This window comes from Zootoca vivipara, chromosome 11, assembly GCF_963506605.1.
Source record: "Zootoca vivipara chromosome 11, rZooViv1.1, whole genome shotgun sequence".
Lineage (NCBI taxonomy): Eukaryota > Metazoa > Chordata > Lepidosauria > Squamata > Lacertidae > Zootoca > Zootoca vivipara.
Genome location: NC_083286.1, coordinates 27,248,026 through 27,266,422, shown reverse-complemented (window position 1 = coordinate 27,266,422; position 18,397 = coordinate 27,248,026). Strand labels below are relative to the sequence as shown.

The window sequence follows — 18,397 nt, the reverse complement described above, 5'->3', positions numbered from 1 at the left end:
CACAAAAGCTTCAACCTTTTTTACTGAGAAACAGACTTTTTCTGTGAAAGGGGAGTGGAGTACCCAGAACATAGACATTCTATCAACTCCTTGCACTTTTTTTCTAGAGCAAATTGTGCAAAAAATAAAATCCACCTGCTGGAATGAACTCTACTATTATGTGAGAAGAGAACAGAATATTAACTATCAAAGGTAAAAGCAATTATACTCTTTTAGAAACTACTGCAATTGTAGATTATCAGTCAGGGGTACTTATATATGACATTTATTTATGCCTGTTACAAGGCCACATATTTTTGCATACTTGCCACTAATGCCCACTTAGAAAAGAGCTACATTTGCATAAAGCATTCTTAAAAGCCTTTCAGTTTTGCAAGTTACATTTTTGTACCTGCTGATTTTTCTCAACCTCTGCCCACAGGTCACTGGCAGCTTTCATTACAGCTTATATGCTGATTAGACCAATTATACTGAACAGAAAAGTCAATTATCATATGCTTCATATACAAAATGTCTAATATTAAGTTCACTTGCACTGATTGTGTGGAATATGACAAAATTAAGAAAGACAGTATATACGGTCAGTTTGCATAGCAAAAGCAGTCCTTATTTTTGCCCCTTTCTCTTGAAAAGGGGCAAAATCTGTGGCAATGGAATTTGAAAATAACACACCTGAAAACTGCTGTGATGAGTGAAAGCAACAGATTATGCAGAACCCTGTTCTTGACAAACCTTACAGAATGATTGTGCTAAAACCACATTGTGTAAGTCCCATCATAAGTTATGGAGTGCAATGAATTGAACAAAACTTCAGGAAGTTTAAAACATTTGGCTGTTACCATGTCCAAGCTAAGCCCATTTACTTGGAAACAAGTCCCTACATTCCCAGCAAGGGCTTAAAATAGCAGCTAGATCTGAAATGGTCAAGTGGAATCTCCTGGCCCTTCTGGGTTTCCTTGATTTGGAAGAGGGTCATGGCTTCATAATGGATTAAACTAAGCAAGGGTCACAAGGGCTCCAGATTCACAGCCAAATTTCAGGGACGGGTCAGCGCTGTGAAGTGTAAAGTATTAATTAAGATAGTTCTTGAGCAAGTACAGAGTGTGTTTTCCACACTGGAGTAGGCAGCAGCCCTCAGAATTCCGGAGTTAAGATGGGAGTCTCCCAGATTTGAGCAAGTGAGGACCCCACAGGGAAGCTTACACCCCAGAACCTCTTACAACCAAGGACAACAAAGTTCTGTGACACATTGTGTGAAGAGAGCACCTAGTATGCTTGAGGTGGGCATTATAATAATTTGTCAGTTCTCTTTTGCTTTTTTGTCTTCCTCCTTGGGTGCTTCCCAGTCCAGATACTACTGCAAATCGGCTGCTGAGACATCCCCAGGAGATTGCGGTAACAGAGGTCGTGGGGTGTGTGTGGGTGTTAAAACATCGGATTTCTCCAGGAAAGGGACATATCCGGGTTGAATGAGTCAAAAATGCTTGTTGATGACGTCCTGGGGATACTGCAAAAATCCTTCCGTGCCTGCAATCCCACAAGAAACTGTTTAGAAGCCGCTTTCGCAAGCGGCAGAGAGCGGCGTCTCACCCTCCTCGAGGTGGACGACCGTGGAGACGGTGGGCGGCTTGGTCTGGCAAGGGCACAGCCAGCGTCCAGGGCGCTCGGCAGCCGCTTGCGGCGGCGGGCGATGCCGGTGTCGAGCGCGCCGTCGGGGCTGCCCGTCGGGGCAGCGGCACAGGCTGCGCTGGAGGCGCCGCGCCCACGGGCCGTGGCTGTGGAACAAGAGGCACACGTAGGGGTTGAGGGCGCTGTTGGTGGCCGCCATGATGCTCCCCAGGGCCGCCCGCGCTTCGTCGGTGGCGCCGCCGCTGCTCTCCGAGGAGGCGAAGGCCAAGGCGAGCTCTAGGAGAAAGCGCGGGAAGCCGCAGAGCACGAACAGCATGGCCAGCGCCAGCGTCAGCTGCAGCGCCCGGGCCCGCGCGCGGGGCAGGCTCCGCGGCGCAGGCGGCGAGGGCAGCGCGCACTTGGCGAGGGGCAGGAGCCGCAGCAAGAGCGGCGGAGGCGGGCGAGGAGCGGCAGAGGCGCCGGGAAGCTCCGCGCCGTAATGGCGGGCGCTGCCCGCTGCCCCCCGCGACGGCTCGGCGTCGTCGTCGTTCTTGGCGCCGGGTGCGCCGCCGAGCGCGCTGAGGATGCGGCCGCAGGTCCCGCCCAGGAGGCAGGCGGGCGCCACGAAGCCCGCGACTGCCCAGTACACGGCGTAGGTCTGGCCGTGCCAGCGGGGCCGCTGTGCGAAGATGCTGAGGCAACGACCCCCGGACTCGAGAGGCGCCAGCCGATAAACGAAGGCTTGCGGCAAGGCGAGCAGCAGCGCCAGCAGCCAGCCTAGCGCAGCCAAAGCGCCTCGGGCGGGCAGGAAAGAGAGCGGCGGGTGCGCGGGGCCCCTCACCATGTGGTGTCGCTCGATCGCGATCAGGACGAGCATGTGCGAGGGCGCCAGCAGCCCAGAGCCTTGCAGGAGCCACAGGAGGCGGCAAGTGGCGTCCCCTGCAGGCCACGCCGTTTGCCCCGGCTCCACATCGGCAGGTGGAAGCTGGGAGAGCAGCACCAGCCCGCATCCGTAGAGGTCGGCGATGGCCAAGTGCGCCAGCAGGAAATCCATCTTGCGCCGCCGTCCGAAGCGGGACCCGCAGCAGCACCCTCCGCAGCGCAGCCTGTGCAAGAGCAAGCCGTTGCCCACCAGCGCCAGCAGCAGGATCGCGCCCGCCGACAGGGTCCGCGCACTAGGCTGCCCCAGAGTAGCCCCGTGGGACGAAAAGTTCAAGTTCCACCCGGGAATCGCGATGCCGGATAAGTTGGGTCCGACGGCAAGGGTGTCCGGGTTGAACGAGTCCTCCATGCCTTCCGACGTCGCCCGCCCAACTGGGGGTGAACTTTACTCTGGGAAAGGAGCAGCGAGGATTGTGCAAGGGTGCCCTCGGCAGCATATATAGGGGCTCTGCCTGTCACCTGTCACTCACCGTGGGTGGGCGCACCAGGCTGCAGCCATCGCGCCTGTGTGCTCTGCCCACTCTGCAGCCCATCTCGCCCTCCCCTCCAATTCAACGGTTGCAGTCGTCTTGAGCGGAGTCAGGGTCTCTTCATTGTCACATTCTCCACAGACGTCTCCCGAAAGCACACGCCTTTCGCAGCTAAATACCGGCGTTCAATTCTCACTCAACCAAAGGGATCGCCACATCAATTCACTGTTGCTTTCTCAAAGGGGTTCATATCTAGCTTGGATGTGCTAGAAAACCTGTTGCAAGGGAAGCACAAATAAATCCTGCTGTACTGTATTGTAAAAGCCCAGGACTCCAGGAGTCTTGCCATTGGCGCCACCAAGAACAGACTGCATATTCTTCATAACCTTATCAACGCTAAAATTGTCTTGTGCCCCTGCAGCAGTTTGATGTACAGAAATTGTTAAGCTTTTCGCAGCATCAACACTTATCAGCTGATGTCTGGACATCAAGCTGCTGTTTTAGGCATAACTATAGTGGCCGGTTAAATAGCTGACAACTGTGCAACTCACCGAGGCAGATTAAACAGCCAGAAACTATTGCTCCTGATTTCCCTACTTCCTACAGTGCTCCTGTGGTATTTTCACAGCTTTTGCCCCAACTTGGTAGAAAGGGGAAATCAGACCAGCAAAGGGTCTTCTTCATTCTTCCCTTGGAGAATAGGAACAAATGAAGTAAGGTAACTAAGATGCAGACCCACAATTTGTGGCACATTGACAGCTGACAAATGTATTGAGGCATAGATATTTGTAAACTAGAGCCCACTTCATCAAACAGGAAATATGTTATTTTTTAAGGCGCTACCACCTTGCTCAAACTAAGCAGGTCTGAGTCTGCTCAGTCCTGGATGAAAGACTGCCTATGTATTCTGTCTTAAATTCCATGGTGAAAGAAAGGATGGGATATAAATGCAGTTACCGTCCCCCTGATTTTTTTTTAAAATGCCTAAAGAACAACAAAAAAAAGCCTAAATGATCAGGTGACTTTACAGAGGTCTTTGGGGAGAGTGGCTCAATCACTTGGGGGGGGAACCACAAAGAGGTTGATTGACTGTCATTGTGTTATGTGGCATTATTTTTTTATTAATTAAAACAACCCATACACACATACACAACTAAACTTGTTTACAAATCCTGTTCAACCAAAAGCGATTCTTTGCCTTGGTAGTCTGGAAAGTTGTATCTTGTCGGAAGGCATAAAGGTTGGCCACAGATTAATACTGCATGAATGCACTTGTGTTTTCATTGCAAAGAATAAACCTTTCTCCTACACCAAGGCATTTCTAATATGATTTCTACCAGATGGTACTTCTTTATAAGTACGCCCCCATCAGAAATGAATCAGAAATGGTAGGAAAGCATCCAAGGTTTTCATCTTAAAATAAAGAAAATAATCCAAAAAAAAAAAAAAGATTTGGAAATACTCCTTGTTGTTTAAACAACAAAAATGCTGCTTCTGTTATTTTAAAATTTGCTGCTACTTTTTTCTGTTCATTTTTTGGCAACTTTTTAATATTACTATTTCATTTTTGACCCTCAAAACATTGATATAGGTTGAGCCTGAAATCAGTGAAGCCGACTTGTAATCAGTGAGTTTGGATTGGAAGGCAAACGTCTGATTCCATCTTAACTCAATGGCTTCTAGCCATAATGGCTGCTATAGTGCTGTGGAGCCAGTAGCCCAGATGTTGAATGCAGTCCTTCAGGCCTCTCTGCCCGGTCCTATGGCCCCTCCCCAGGCAACAAGCCATGTCCTCAGGTCACATCCATCCCCATCAGCTGTGCTCTGTACCCTTGTCTAGTGCTTTGGGCACATAGCTGCCAAGTTATCCCTTTTTTTTAAGGGATTTTCCCTTATGCTGAATAGGCTTCCTCGCGAGAAAAGGGAAAACTTGGCAGCTATGTTTGGGCATGTCTGACACGTGTTCTTAAATTGTGACAATGCCTCTTGCTTGCCTGGATGGAGAGAGATGTGCAGGTATGTGGAAACATCTGGCTTTTATGTGGCCGAAGTGTAGCCAACTGTACAAAGTTAAAGAGTTACCTCTGTTGCTCTGCCCACTTTTGCCTCTGGCCCCAACCATCACATGATTGCAGAGGAGGGGATACAGCCCCTCTTCTACCCACTCCTCCACCCATGGGCGTAGCCTGGATATATGTTGGGGGGGCAGGACACTCACCTGTCATCATACTCTGTCTAGCACTATCCCTCAGTCGGGTTGCCAGTTGCGTTGCTAGAATGCACCACAGCATCATCCAAGTGACCTCAGTGGGCATTTCAATTTCAAACATTCTAATTATTTCTACTTTTAGATTTGTTTGTTTGAGGGAGCAGTTGCTCCCTGTCCCTGCTATGCCCATGCCCCCCATCCTTTGTGCTGCTCCTCAAGTGTGATCAGGGCTGGATTTGATGAGGCCTTAAGCTGCTGAAGGTTGTTGTTGTTTAGTCGTTTAGTCGTGTCCGACTCTTCGTGACCCCATGGACCAGAGCACGCCAGGCTGAAGGTAATGGGGCCCTTTATGTCCAGCTGTCCTTTGCCAACAACAAATTGTCGCTGTTTTTTGTGTTGTATATATGCTACTAGCTGGCCCGGCCATGCGTTGCTGTAGCTCATCCCTGTGATTGGCCCCAGCCTGTCCCGACCCATGACCTTTCCCCCCTCCTCCCCCATCCCCCACCCATGAGACCCCCCACCGCTACTCAGCCTAGTCTGCAAAGTCGAGCGGAGATGTGGAGAGGAAAGCTTTCCTACCCGCAGTACCAGTGTAGCCGCTGGTAGAGGCCACTGTTGTGCAACCTCTCCTGTACTCCCAGCATCCCCGACTGAGTTTTGTGTTCGGAAACAGTGGGTTTTACCTGCTTTACCTGCCGTAGGTGTGACATCTGTCCACACAAACAGTATACAAACCCTCGGATATTCGCATGTGACGTCGTGTCCAAATTTCAACGCAATCAGTCAAGCAGTTGTGGAGAAACGTCATAGAACACAAACATGGACCTTTTACATTTTTATATATATAGATATGGTAGTTTATGTAGGTTTTATTTTAGTTTTATATTATATGACGGCATTACCATATGGTGTCTCTTTATTATTATTTTTCCAACGCTTTTACGGCTTTCCTAACAGCGCAGCCCTTTGCATATTGACTCAGAAGTACGTTCCGCTCAGGGGGGATGGACTGCTCCCTCTGCCAGCATGAATTTAGGTCTGCGTTCTAGATCTAGGAAAGGTGGTGCAGCCGCTATCACGTGACACCTCGCGGTCCAATAGCATTTCTCCCTTCGCGTTTTAATGACGTACCGACGCCGTGGAGAAGCAAAAGCGGTTCTTCAGTTAGCGATTTGCGGTGGCGCCTCACTCGTGGGTCTCGCCCTTTGGTTGCTGCTGCAGCGTTAGGCCACATTAAGCAGGTTTGTAGACGTCAAGAAGCCACTTCCCTTCCCCCTAAGCCCACATAAAACGCGCGAGAGGAAGGGAGACGGAGAGGCTGGGGGAAAGGGGTGACAGCGCAAGGACCTTCGGGAGTTGTAGTCTCAAGGAGCGCGGTGACTGCTGGGTATTCCAGTCTGAGCTTGGAGATAAAGCTCGTGCACATGCGTGTTGCCTACTCGATAAGGCTACGCTGCTTGAAGACTTTGTGTCGATCGCCGCCTAGTGGTTGTTGTTATCAGTGCTATATCGTCTTTAATTGCCGACGTTTTTCTGAGCTTTGCTACCAAATTGGGTACGGCGGGAGGAGAATGCCTGGTTCCGAAGCTGTGAAGTATAAATGGAAATAAATCACTCCGTAGCGTGTGGATCCGTCGCACGCCTTTCAAATAATATATTTGTGTAACTCCCGTTTACATACGTACTACATCTTGCAGTCGTGATATTATTTGAAAAGTGATACCTATTCAAAGAAGCAGGGATATTTTAAACAGTGCATTTAACCTGGTAGATTTATGCAGCTTGATTGTTAAGAGTGCTGTGTAGCATGGGTGAAATTTTATATTTACATTTGCCGCGAGGAGCTAAACTAAACCGATAAGGGTCTCAGGTTTCTTTGCTCGTGTTTCAAAAAAAATATGGGCATTCTCTAATGAGTATGAGCTACTCCTGACTGTTAGGCACTTGTAATTTACAGTACAGCAAAGTTGTGGATCAGTGTTAGCTATATAACCACTCTAGCCAATTACTCTAAAAATGTACTGCAAAAACAGCAGGAGGCAGTGAATCCTTTATCATAATGCCCATTAAATTCCAGTGGTCTACTTTAAGTAGATACACAGGATACAAATGACCATGAGTATGGTCATCCAGGCTCTACTTCCTGAATGCTGTTAGCTGCCCACAGCTGTCTGCTTGTAGTAAAACTGTCAGAAAGAAGGGGAAGTGAGTAGAAGGACAGCCCCTCACCCCAAAACAGCACACACAGGAGTGGGTGAAGATAATCTAATGAGAGACTGGATTATGGCCATGATACATTTTTCTAAATTACTTGATTTGATTTTTTTAAAAATAATTGTGCCCATTATTTTATTATAGCACAGTCAGTAGAGCATTTGACTCCTAATCTCAGGGTTTGGGGGTTCAAGTCCCACATAGGCAAAAGATTCCTGCATTGCAGGGGGTTGAACTACATGACCTCCCAATTCTACAATTCTGTGATTATCACAATGTATCTTTTAAGCTTTACATGATTTCAGTGGCAACTTAATACTTCTCCCCACTTCCTATCTTATTCCATAGATTTATCGAAAGCTTTGTAAATTGGGAAGGATGCTTGTGTGTTTCACGTTATATAAATCCCACACATTGTGGGTTTTTTTACATTTTAATAAGTATGCAATAAACCCACTTGCATGACTTTTGGCATCTAAGCCATCTGGCTTATTTTTAGTTAAAGCTGGATATTAGGCAGAGGACAACTTTTTTAAAATGTGCATACAAATAAATGAACATGTGCAAGTGAGAAGAACCCACTTTCTTTCTTTCAGGTGGTTGCCCTAGAGAGGGGTAAGATCTAGTTATTAACAGTAAGGATTGCCATGGCATCGCAGTGGAGTTGGCATCTCAAACCACTACTAGGTGGTTCTCTCCCCTCCCTCTTCACATTTCTCTATTCTGAACACAATGCTTCTATGGATGCTGTGCCAGTATGTTTACTTCCAGGCAGTTCTTTCCTTGTTCATCACAAATCTCAGAGTGTTCCCAGCTAAGAGTCTGCTTGGCAGTAGGAAGGGTGACTCACAGGAAGAATGAAAGCTGGGAAACACAAGTTAATCGAATTTGCTATAGACATTGGCAAGTGTCCACAGCTGGCCTTCTCCCATTGCAACTGAAATCCTTTTACACTCTCTCCGTACTGAGAGTTTTTATGGCCAATTTACACAGACGCTGCTACGAGTTACACACCTCTATGAGCAATCAGATTCCACTTGCTTGTGGCTGAATAAGGATTGTATCTGTGTGCTGGGAACTGCATAGATTAAATATTTCAAAGCTTCTGTGATAGCATGAAGCCCATTCATCTCACTGGGGTTATGTCTGCAAAAGGTGTGGGGTTCTGATGTTGCTTGGGGCAGTATTGTTTAACTGGGATGAATGGAGGCCTTTTGCAGCCTGATCCTATATATGCATGTTTGGCTGAGAGTGCGTTCTCAAACAAAGTTCAGTTGTACTGTTTATACACCACTTTGACTTGTACAAGATTGGCAGGTCATAGTCAGTGATGTGAATTTTCTGGGATAATTTGCATCATAACATTTTCTGATGCCCCTAGAGAGTGCTCTAAGCTCCTCATGCTTATTGCATTTCATAAACAAATAAAAAAAACTTTGAAAATGCCACACTTGTCTAGTACAGTGGTACCTCGGGTTACAGATGCTTCAGGTTATAGACGCTTCGGGTTACAGACTCCGCTAGCCCAGAAATAGTACCCCGGGTTAAGAACTTTGCTTCAGGATGAGAACAGAAATCGTGCAGCAGCGGGAGGCCCCATTAGCTAAAGTGGTACCTCAGGTTAAGAACAATTTCAGGTTAAGAACGGACCTCCAGAACAAATTAAGTTCTTAACCTGAGGTACCACTGTATTGGATTTATAGTTGGCCTCTATTCATTGTTACTAATGAATTTAGGAAACAGGATGTTTTATCAGAAAAATAAAGCACTGGGGTGGGTGGGGGTGAAAATCCACCCTTGATCATGGGCAACAGTAGCAGCCCGAGTGGCTGGGGAAGCCCAGTCAGGTGGGCAGGGTACAAATAAATTGTTGTTGTTGTTGTTGTTGTTGTTGTTGTTGTTGTTGTTGTTGTTGTTGTTGTTAAGCCTGAGACATGAGTAATATTTTCATCATTGTGATCCAGCGTTCCTGGAGGAGGGAAGTTTGGGGCTACTTTTTATTTTACAAACCATGTTTTTATTTATTTTTCATGGTACAGAAGATACATTTTGTTACGACAGTAAGCAACAAACAACTTGTCTCAATAAAATTGCAGACTTTGGTCATTATCCGTAATAAAATTTCATTTGATTACTCTAAAAGATCTAGTTGCTGTACTTTAGGTTAGGGGTTACTTTTAAGGTGAACAAGTGATTGCAGAACTCCCTAGGAGCTAAAATGTCCTTATCGGTTCAGTGCAGCCTGGTTCTTAACTTTCCTATCCGCTCAGGCAGGATGCATCCTCTCCCAATTCACGTCACTGTGTGAAGGCTCTACGAAAACGTCTTTCGCAGTAAAGAACTGCTCTGTATGAAGGCACATGTGGTGGATGTGACTGTTGGAAGCTGATGATTCAGAACTTTCACCCACCTCTTACAATCTTCCTTCTATATTTCTGTGACAATACAACTTCTGTGTTGTTTGCCGCACTACTGTCTTAGAGGATCACCCTTCAGATTTCCTTGGGAATGTGAATCTGCCACTTTCCACACAGGTACCATTCTTAACATTAGTTTTTAAATGCAGTGCCACTGACTTTTTCATTTAAAGGTGTTTCCGATCGTGAAATACAATTAAAGTGGATTCAGAAAGTATCTTGTTTTCTCTCTTGCATATGTATTATTTTGTACTATTTTGTACATTCTATTGCCAAAGTTGAAGATATTGCCTGTAATTATATGTATTCTTTCATCTTGTGCTGCTAAGTATTTCCTTTTATCTTATTCTACAATTCTATGCATGCCTAATGCAGTGAGTTCTCATTGAACTCACTGGGGCTCATTTAGGGTTGGTTTGTAAGCTGGAAAGTATTAGAAGCTAAGACCGAAGACGAGACACAGTGACTGAAGATCTGACAGTTATGCAATTTACTCCACTGTCTCTTAGATTGCAGCTTTAAGCACTCAGAAAATCATTAAATACTCTATCTGTTCTGGCTCTTAAAACACATTTTTGTGCAATATGAATCTATTTTTAAAAAACCAAACCAAACCAAGAACTGTGTATTATACAACAGAAATTCACAGCTGTCACTGATGGCAAAATGAATGTGAATTTTTTTCCCCTCCAGGTTGTCCTATATGCTTTATATCTTAGTTTTTGGCTGCCACTGCATCCTCAGAAGAACTTGTGACAAGTTGAAAAATCAAGGTTTTTTTGCATACCTTTGAACAAATAATACCCTGTTGTCACAGAATGAAAATGGACAGACTTTCAGGAAAGAAAAGAAAAATGTTCATACACACAAAACCTCCACCCTTCATTTAGTTTATGATTAACATTCCGCTATTGCTGTGGAAAGTTGTTCCTATGTTGGTGCCATGAACAAGGGCTACTTGTCTCAATATACTGGCCATCAGATGAGGACTTTTTTTTAAGAGTTGATCTTTGTGACACTGTCCTCACAGGATAAGCCATTTGCATTCAACAACTTACCACATAGATCAGATAACCTTTAAAATTTTCACACCACCATATGTGGATAAAAGATAGGGTAAAAATTGTCCAGTTCACAGAATGGATCGCCACACACATGAATGGATCAATCCCTCTTTTTAAAACACATAGTCTACAGTAAATTTCAAATTTACGGTTTTCAAATGCCGAACAGGATGTACTACTCCTGTTTTATTTTTATTCACTCTTTCCATATCATGTTTGAAATAGGAGGATACCATTTGATCCACATAAAATAAATACAGTGGTACCTCGGTTTAAGAACAGCCCTGTTTACGAACTATTCGGTTTACGAACTCTACAAAACCAGAAGTAGTGTCCTGGTTTGCAAACTTTACCTCGGTCTAAGAACGGAAGCCGAACAGTGGAAGGGCACCAGCGGTGGGAGGCCTCACTAGGGAAAGCGCGCCTCAGTTTAAGAACGGTTTTAGTTTAAGAACAGACTTCCGGAACGGTTTAAGTTCGTAAACTGAGGTACACCTGTATACCTCATTGTTTGCAACAAAAGTTCTTTGTGCACCAGCCTACCGTTCTGCTATAAATGGTGGCCAGTAATGGTTGTGATTTTCTTTCCTCAACATGATTATTTCTGACAGTCATATTAAGTAATATAGCGCATTTTCTCTTGCTTTCAGAATATGAATGAGGACAGCTCTGTTGAAACGTCTAAAAAGAAGGAAGACAGAAGTCCAATTTGTGTTGGCAGAGAAGATGAGATTAAAAAACTACGAAGGACAACAGCGGTCATCCATGACAGAGAAGTTGTTGTTTTCTATCACGATGGAAGGTTTTATGCTCTGGATTGCCGCTGTTACCGTAAGAATTTTTCAGAAGATAGTGTTTTCGGAACAACTTTAAACGTTAGCTAGTTTGAGCCTCTGCTCTAATTTCATATTCTGTTCTTTTAACAGATACAGGAGGTCCCTTACATGAAGGAGATATAGAGGTATGTAAATACAGTACTTCCTCATTCAGAACCCTCTGATAAATAAGAATACTATTAACATAATGCTACAGTAATGCAATACTACTGTGCATTTACAGGGTGAGTCTTTTAAAAGAGCCCCCTGGGACATGTGTACTCTGTATCCACGGGCCTCTTTTAAAGGACTCGCCCTGTATTAGCTGGCTGCAGCATATATAGCTATAGCAGTTCTCAGAGTCCCCTGTGAACAGGGATTGGTTGTTAAACCACACTGTGAGTTGTAGCTCTGGGAGGAGAATAGGGGCCCCTAACTATTCTCAACACCCTTCACAAACTGCAGCTCCCAGAATCCTTTAGGGAAAGTCATGTTTAAAGTGGTACCATAGTGCTTTAAATGTATGTGACCTGCCTTCCACAAATGGGAGGGCTTGCTGTGTTAACAAAAGACTTTAGATCCATTGGGAAATCTCCCCTCCTCCAAAAAAAAGGGACTTCCTTCCCTTGTGGATTACCCTGTACCACATTCCAGTAGTGTGTGGAGCCGGAGGGTTGGGGGTGGGTAGGCAGAGCAGTTAATGTGAGACTCACCTTTCTACATTCGGCTGCATTTCAACCACACAAAAGTCACTTAAGTTCTACACAGACACACACAAACTGCTCTTCATCTTCCACCCAAGTGAGCAAGAGGCACCACAGTTCAATGGCCTATTTCAGCCAAGCAAAGGCATTCAAGCAGGATGTGGACGAGGGGTGGTGAGGGATGAGGTCTAGGGAGAGTCGTGGGGGTCAGAGAGCCTGGAGGCCTTCATTCAGCCTGTGGTTCTCCCCTGTTTACAGTAGGGAATCATGTAGGCAGAAGTTTGGGGAGGCCATTTTTACGGATACTCCTCCTCCCTCCGGTTGCTGTTCCAGGTGGTCCCCCCACCTTCCGCAGCAGATTTTCTGAGAGCAGGAGCAACTGCAAGGGGTAATAAGCACACACACAAAAATATCTTCCCCCTGTACACTGGCAAGAGCATGTTTTAGCAGAATTATGCTCATAGGATATTCTTGCAAATGAGACCAGACTTGGAATCCAAGCAAAAACCTTTAACTGCGCCAATTTCAACTGATGAAACCAAATTTCAGTTGGTGAGGTAAGAGTTCTAGTTATCTGAGGCTACTGTGTTACTGCAATGCAGAATGAAGTAGAAAGCATTGTTATAATTTATTCTGTGATGGCCATTCCTAAGGCTGCCTGCCCTTGGAATCTCAGAAGGCGGGTGTCCTTAAGAGTGAACCAGTGCTAAAGTTATTTTCCAATGAACTTTAAGGGACACTTTCCAGGAGTTTGCACACTTGAAATTTCCATGTTTTGTGAAATTTCAGATATTTATTTGTTTTATTTGTTACATTTATATGCTTTTTAAAAAACAGGAACTTTATACTCCTGTTATAGTGGTATGAAGGATTTTGTGGGGGGCATGTTCAGTGTAATGATCATCATCATCATCATTATTATTTTATTTGTGTGTCCCCCCCATCTGTTCATCCCTCCTTCCCTTGTGTGTTTAGGATATCAACGGACAGCCATGCATTATTTGCCCCTGGCACAGGTATAAAATAACCCTGGCAACAGGTGAAGGATTGTATCAAGCAATAAACCCCATGGAGCAATCTCCGAAACCCACATGGAAGTCTAAAGGAGTAAAACAGAGGACTCATAGAGTTACTGTGGACAGCGGCGATGTTTATGTGACTCTTTCAGATACAGATGACAATATAGATTCTGATCATTATGCTAATATACACAATAGGACTATACATCCTCCTAAGAAAAAATAGCATCTTCTGTGCTTCATAGAAATGGCTTTAAAATAACAATGAATGTGAATGGTATCCTTGCTGTCTAAAGAGCATTCAGCTTCTGAGTGATGGTATGAAACTGAGCTCCAGTCTCTCTCTAAAAAGGGAGTCGATCAGAGAAGTATTTGTGCCTTTGAGAAGAATATAGTATAGTATGCTTATAATAGATTAATTTTGCCAGTAATCAAAATGTTAGATTTATGTTGATCCAGCCTTCAAGTGTCTCTCGCTTCCAAAATATAAAATGATGTTTTAAAACTATCATGATGGACAAATGTTATCAATATAATTGGAGATGTTGTGCTTGTGTGCTAATATGATTTGTTATTGTTGGGAGTCTTTTATTCTTTGTCTCGCCCTTAATCCAGTCCTTCTCAAAATGATAGCCAAAGTTCGTATTGGTTTGTGCAAGAATTCCTGAAGGCTGTTCCAGCTGTGTAGTTATTTAGCAGTGCATAGATCTGCCTGTAAGTGAGGCAGGAGGGTGACAGGAGGGCGCCCAGCTTCTGCCTAATGCAACTTGGCTAGAAGCCAGCTCAGCCTTGTATCATCTGGAAGTGACAGGCTGCTTTGGGGCCAAATTGACTGTGCTGAAGGTATATCCTGGAAAAGCTGAACTCCTTGGTAGTTTGCCATGCCTCTCTTAACAGGCAAGGAGAAGAGTGCAATCGGTGTGTGTTGTGGCTGAATACTAGGTATGCCTCTATGTGGCTGTAGGGAGAGAGGGTAGGGGTGTGGTGTGGTGTGGTGTGTGTGTATACATATGAGTGAGAGAGATGTTGTTGTTGTTGTTGTTTAGTCGTTTAGTCGTGTCCGACTCTTCATGACCCCATGGACCATAGCACGCCAGGCACTCCTGTCTTGCACTGCCTCCCGCAATTTGGTCAAACTCATGTTCGTAGCTTCGAGAACACTGTCCAACCATCTTGTCCTCTGTCGTCCCCTTCTCCTAGTGCCCTCAATCTTTCCCAACATCAGGGTCTTTTCCAAGGATTCTTCTCTTCTCATGAGGTGGCCAAAGTATTGGAGCCTCAGCTTCACGATCTGTCCTTCCAGTGAGCACTCAGGGCTGATTTCCTTAAGAATGGATAGGTTTGATCTTCTTGCAGTCCATGGGACTCTCAAGAGTCTCCTCCAGCACCATAATTCAAAAGCATCAATTCTTCGGCGATCAGCCTTCTTTATGGTCCAGCTCTCACTTCCATACATCACTACTGGGAAAACCATAGCTTTAACTATACGGACCTTTGTCGGCAAGGTGATGTCTCTGCTTTTTAAGATGCTGTCTAGGTTTGTCATTGCTTTTCTCCCAAGAAGCAGGCGTCTTTTAATTTCGTGACTGCTGTCACCATCTGCAGTGATCAAGGAGCCCAAGAAAGTAAAATCTCTCACTGCCTCCATTTCTTCCCCTTCTATTTGCCAGGAGGTGATGGGACCAGTGGCCATGATCTTGGTTTTTTTGATGTTGAGCTTCAGACCATATTTTGCGCTCTCCTCTTTCACCCTCATTAAAAGGTTCTTTAATTCCTCCTCGCTTTCTGCCATCAAGGTTGTGTCATCTGCATATCTGAGGTTGTTGATATTTCTTCCGGCAATCTTAATTCCGTCTTGGGATTCATCTAGTCCAGCCTTTCGCATGATGAATTCTGCATATAAGTTAAATAAGCAGGGAGACAATATACAACCTTGTCGTACTCCTTTCCCAATTTTGAACCACTCAGTTGTTCCATATCCAGTTCTAACTGTAGCTTCTTGTCCCACATAGAGATTTCTCAGGAGACAGATGAGGTGATCAGGCACTCCCATTTCTTTAAGAACTTGCCATAGTTTGCTGTGGTCGACACAGTCAAAGGCTTTTGCATAGTCAATGAAGCAGAAGTAGACGTTTTTCTGGAACTCTCTAGCTTTCTCCATAATCCAGCGCATGTTTGCTATTTGGTCTCTGGTTCCTCTGCCCTTTCGAAATCCAGCTTGCACTTCTGGGAGTTCTCGGTCCACATACTGCCTAAGCCTGCCTTGTAGAATTTTAAGCATAACCTTGCTAGCGTGTGAAATGAGCGCAATTGTGCGGTAGTTGGAGCATTCTTTGGCACTGCCCTTCTTTGGAATTGGGATGTAGACTGATCTTCTCCAATCCTCTGGCCATTGCTGAGTTTTCCAAACTTGCTGACATATTGGGTGTAGCACCTTAACAGCATCATCTTTTAAAATTTTAAATAGTTCAGCTGGAATATCATCACTTCCACTGGCCTTGTTATTAGCAGTGCTTTCTAAGGCCCATTTGACTTCACTCTCCAAGATGGCTGGCTCAAGGTCAGCAACCACACTACCTGGGGTGTACGAGACCTCCATATCTTTCTGGTATAATTCCTCTGTGTATTCTTGCCACCTCTTCTTGATGTCTTCTGCTTCTGTTAGGTCCATTCCACTTTTGTCCTTGATTATGGTAATCTTTGTACGAAATGTTCCTTTCATATCTCCAATTTTCTTGAACAGATCTCTGGTTTTCCCCATTCTATTGTTTTCCTCTATTTCTTTGCATTGCTCATTTAAGAAGACCCTCTTGTCTCTCCTTGCTGTTTTTTGGAAATCTGCATTCAGTTTCCTGTATCTTTCCCTATCTCCCTTGCATTTTGCTTGCCTCCTCTCCTCCGCTATTTGTAAGGCCTCGTTGGACAGCCATTTTGCTTTCTTGCATTTCCTTTTCCTTGGGATGGTTTTCGTTGCTGCCTCCTGTATAATGTTACGAGCCTCCATCCATAGTTCTTCAGGCACTCTGTCCACCAAATCTAAATCCTTAAACCTGTTCCTCACTTCCACTGTGTATTCATAAGGGATTTGATTCAGATTGTATCTTACTGGCCCAGTGGTTTTTCCTACTTTCTTCAGTTTAAGCTGGAATTTTGCTATAAGAAGCTGATGATCTGAGTTACAGTCAGCTCCAGGTCTTGTTTTTGCTGACTGTATAGAGCTTCTCCATCTTTGGCTGCAGAGAATATAATCAATCTGATTTCGATGCTGCCCATTTGGTGATATCCATGTGTAGAGTCGTCTCTTGTGTTGTTGGAAGAGAGTGTTTGTGATGACCAGCTTGTTCTCTTGACAGAACTCTATTAGCCTTTGCCCTGCTTCATTTTGAACTCCCAGGCCAAACTTGCCAGTTGTTCCTTTTATCTCTTGATTCCCTACTTTAGCATTCCAATCCCCTGTAATGAGAAGAACATCCTTCTTTGGTGTCATTTCTAGAAGGTGTTGTAGGTCTTCATAGAATTGGTCAATTTCACTTTCTTCAGCACCGGTAGTTGGTGCATAAACTTGGATTACTGTGATGTTAAAAGGTCTGCCTTGGATTCGTATCGAGATCATTCTGTCATTTTTGAGATTGCATCCCATTACAGCTTTTGCCACTCTTTTGTTGACTATGAGGGCCACTCCATTTCTACTACGGGATTCTTGCCCACAGTAGTAGATATGATAGTCATCCGAACTGAATTCGCCCATTCCCTTCCATTTTAGTTCACTGATGCCCAGGATGTCGATATTTATTCTTGTCATCTCATTTTTGACCACATCCAGCTTACCTCCATTCATGGTTCTTACATTCCAGGTTCCTATGCAATATTTTTCTTTACAGCATCGGACTTTCCTTTCGCTTCCAGGCATATCCGCAACTGAGCGTCCTTTCGGCTTTGGCCCAGCCGCTTCATCAGCTCTGAATCTACTTGTACTTGTCCTCCGCTCTTCCTCAGTAGCATGTTGGACGCCTTCCGACCTGAGGGGCTCATCTTCCAGCGTCATAACTTTTATATGCCTGTTGTCTTTGTCCATGGAGTTTTCTTGGCAGGGTTACTGGAGTGGCTTGCCAGTTCCTTCTCCAGGTGGATCACGTTTAGTCAAAACTCTCCACTATGACCTGTCCATCTTGGGTGGTCCTGCATGGCATAGCTCATAGCTTCTCTGAGTTATTCAAGCCCCTTCGCCACGACAAGGCATTGATCCATGAAGGGGAGTGAGAGAGATACAGTAAGCTAATGCAGTGATAAACACCTGGGTGGTCCAAATTGGTAGAGTGGACTCCAGAAAAGGGAGAAAATACTTGCCAAAGGATGGAGGACCATGACTTAGAGAAGTCTATCACTCATCTTTAACACAGAGACACATAATCCTTCTCAGATAATGGTTTCATTTTCACGAAATGATGCTCAAGGATTTGACACACTGGCATTTTTTCATGCTTATTCTTGTCTTAATAGATGTGCAATTACTCAGTTATGCATATTACCTAGGTACAGCCATGCTCTGAGGAATGTTAAGTATTTAACTCTTACTTTGTCAGTTTCGTTTCTAGATATGCAATGCATCACAAAAGTCTATTGAAATACTTATGAAACTTTCGCTGAAAATACAGAAGGAAAGGCTAAAAGCAATTCAGGGAGCATATTGTAGTTTCTTATGTGCCACGTAATGCATTTTCTCCCTTGCCAACCAGTGGTTGGCAGGTCTTTAGATTGCTTTCTCCTGGTCCTTGGAAACTCTGGCAATTGATGATGGCAAAGGAGTCAACTCCTAGGGGCTAGGGCCCCTTCGCCTCCCCAATAAAATATTTGAGGGGACCGCCACCCCCCAGGTTGATGGACATTGCCATTCAAATGGTGTGCATGCACCACACCATGTGATTGATTATG

The 18,397-nt window shown here is 44.9% G+C and overlaps 2 protein-coding genes across 3 annotated transcripts; one reads left to right on the top strand and one right to left on the bottom strand.

Annotated features, from left to right (window-relative positions):
- Window positions 1-1,549: 1,549 nt before the first annotated feature.
- Window positions 1,550-2,899, bottom strand: GPR150 (G protein-coupled receptor 150). Its single transcript, XM_035100244.2, has 2 exons — window positions 2,131-2,899; window positions 1,550-2,007 (listed from the first exon to the last, which is right to left on the bottom strand). Exons 1-2 carry the CDS (start codon window positions 2,897-2,899, stop codon window positions 1,550-1,552), a joined length of 1,227 nt encoding a protein of 408 aa, XP_034956135.2.
- A 3,469-nt stretch (window positions 2,900-6,368) lies between these two features.
- On the top strand, window positions 6,369-14,852 carry RFESD (Rieske Fe-S domain containing). 2 transcript variants are annotated; one of them, XM_035100286.2, is made up of 4 exons: window positions 6,369-6,473; window positions 11,578-11,758; window positions 11,854-11,888; window positions 13,422-14,852. In XM_035100286.2, exons 2-4 carry the CDS (start codon window positions 11,581-11,583, stop codon window positions 13,689-13,691), a joined length of 483 nt encoding a protein of 160 aa, XP_034956177.1. In that variant the 5' UTR covers window positions 6,369-6,473; window positions 11,578-11,580; the 3' UTR covers window positions 13,692-14,852. The 2 variants fall into 2 exon arrangements, with proteins under 2 accessions (XP_034956177.1, XP_034956176.1); XM_035100285.2 differs by lacking the exon at window positions 6,369-6,473 and adding an exon at window positions 9,484-9,980.
- The last annotated feature ends 3,545 nt before the right edge of the window (window positions 14,853-18,397 follow it).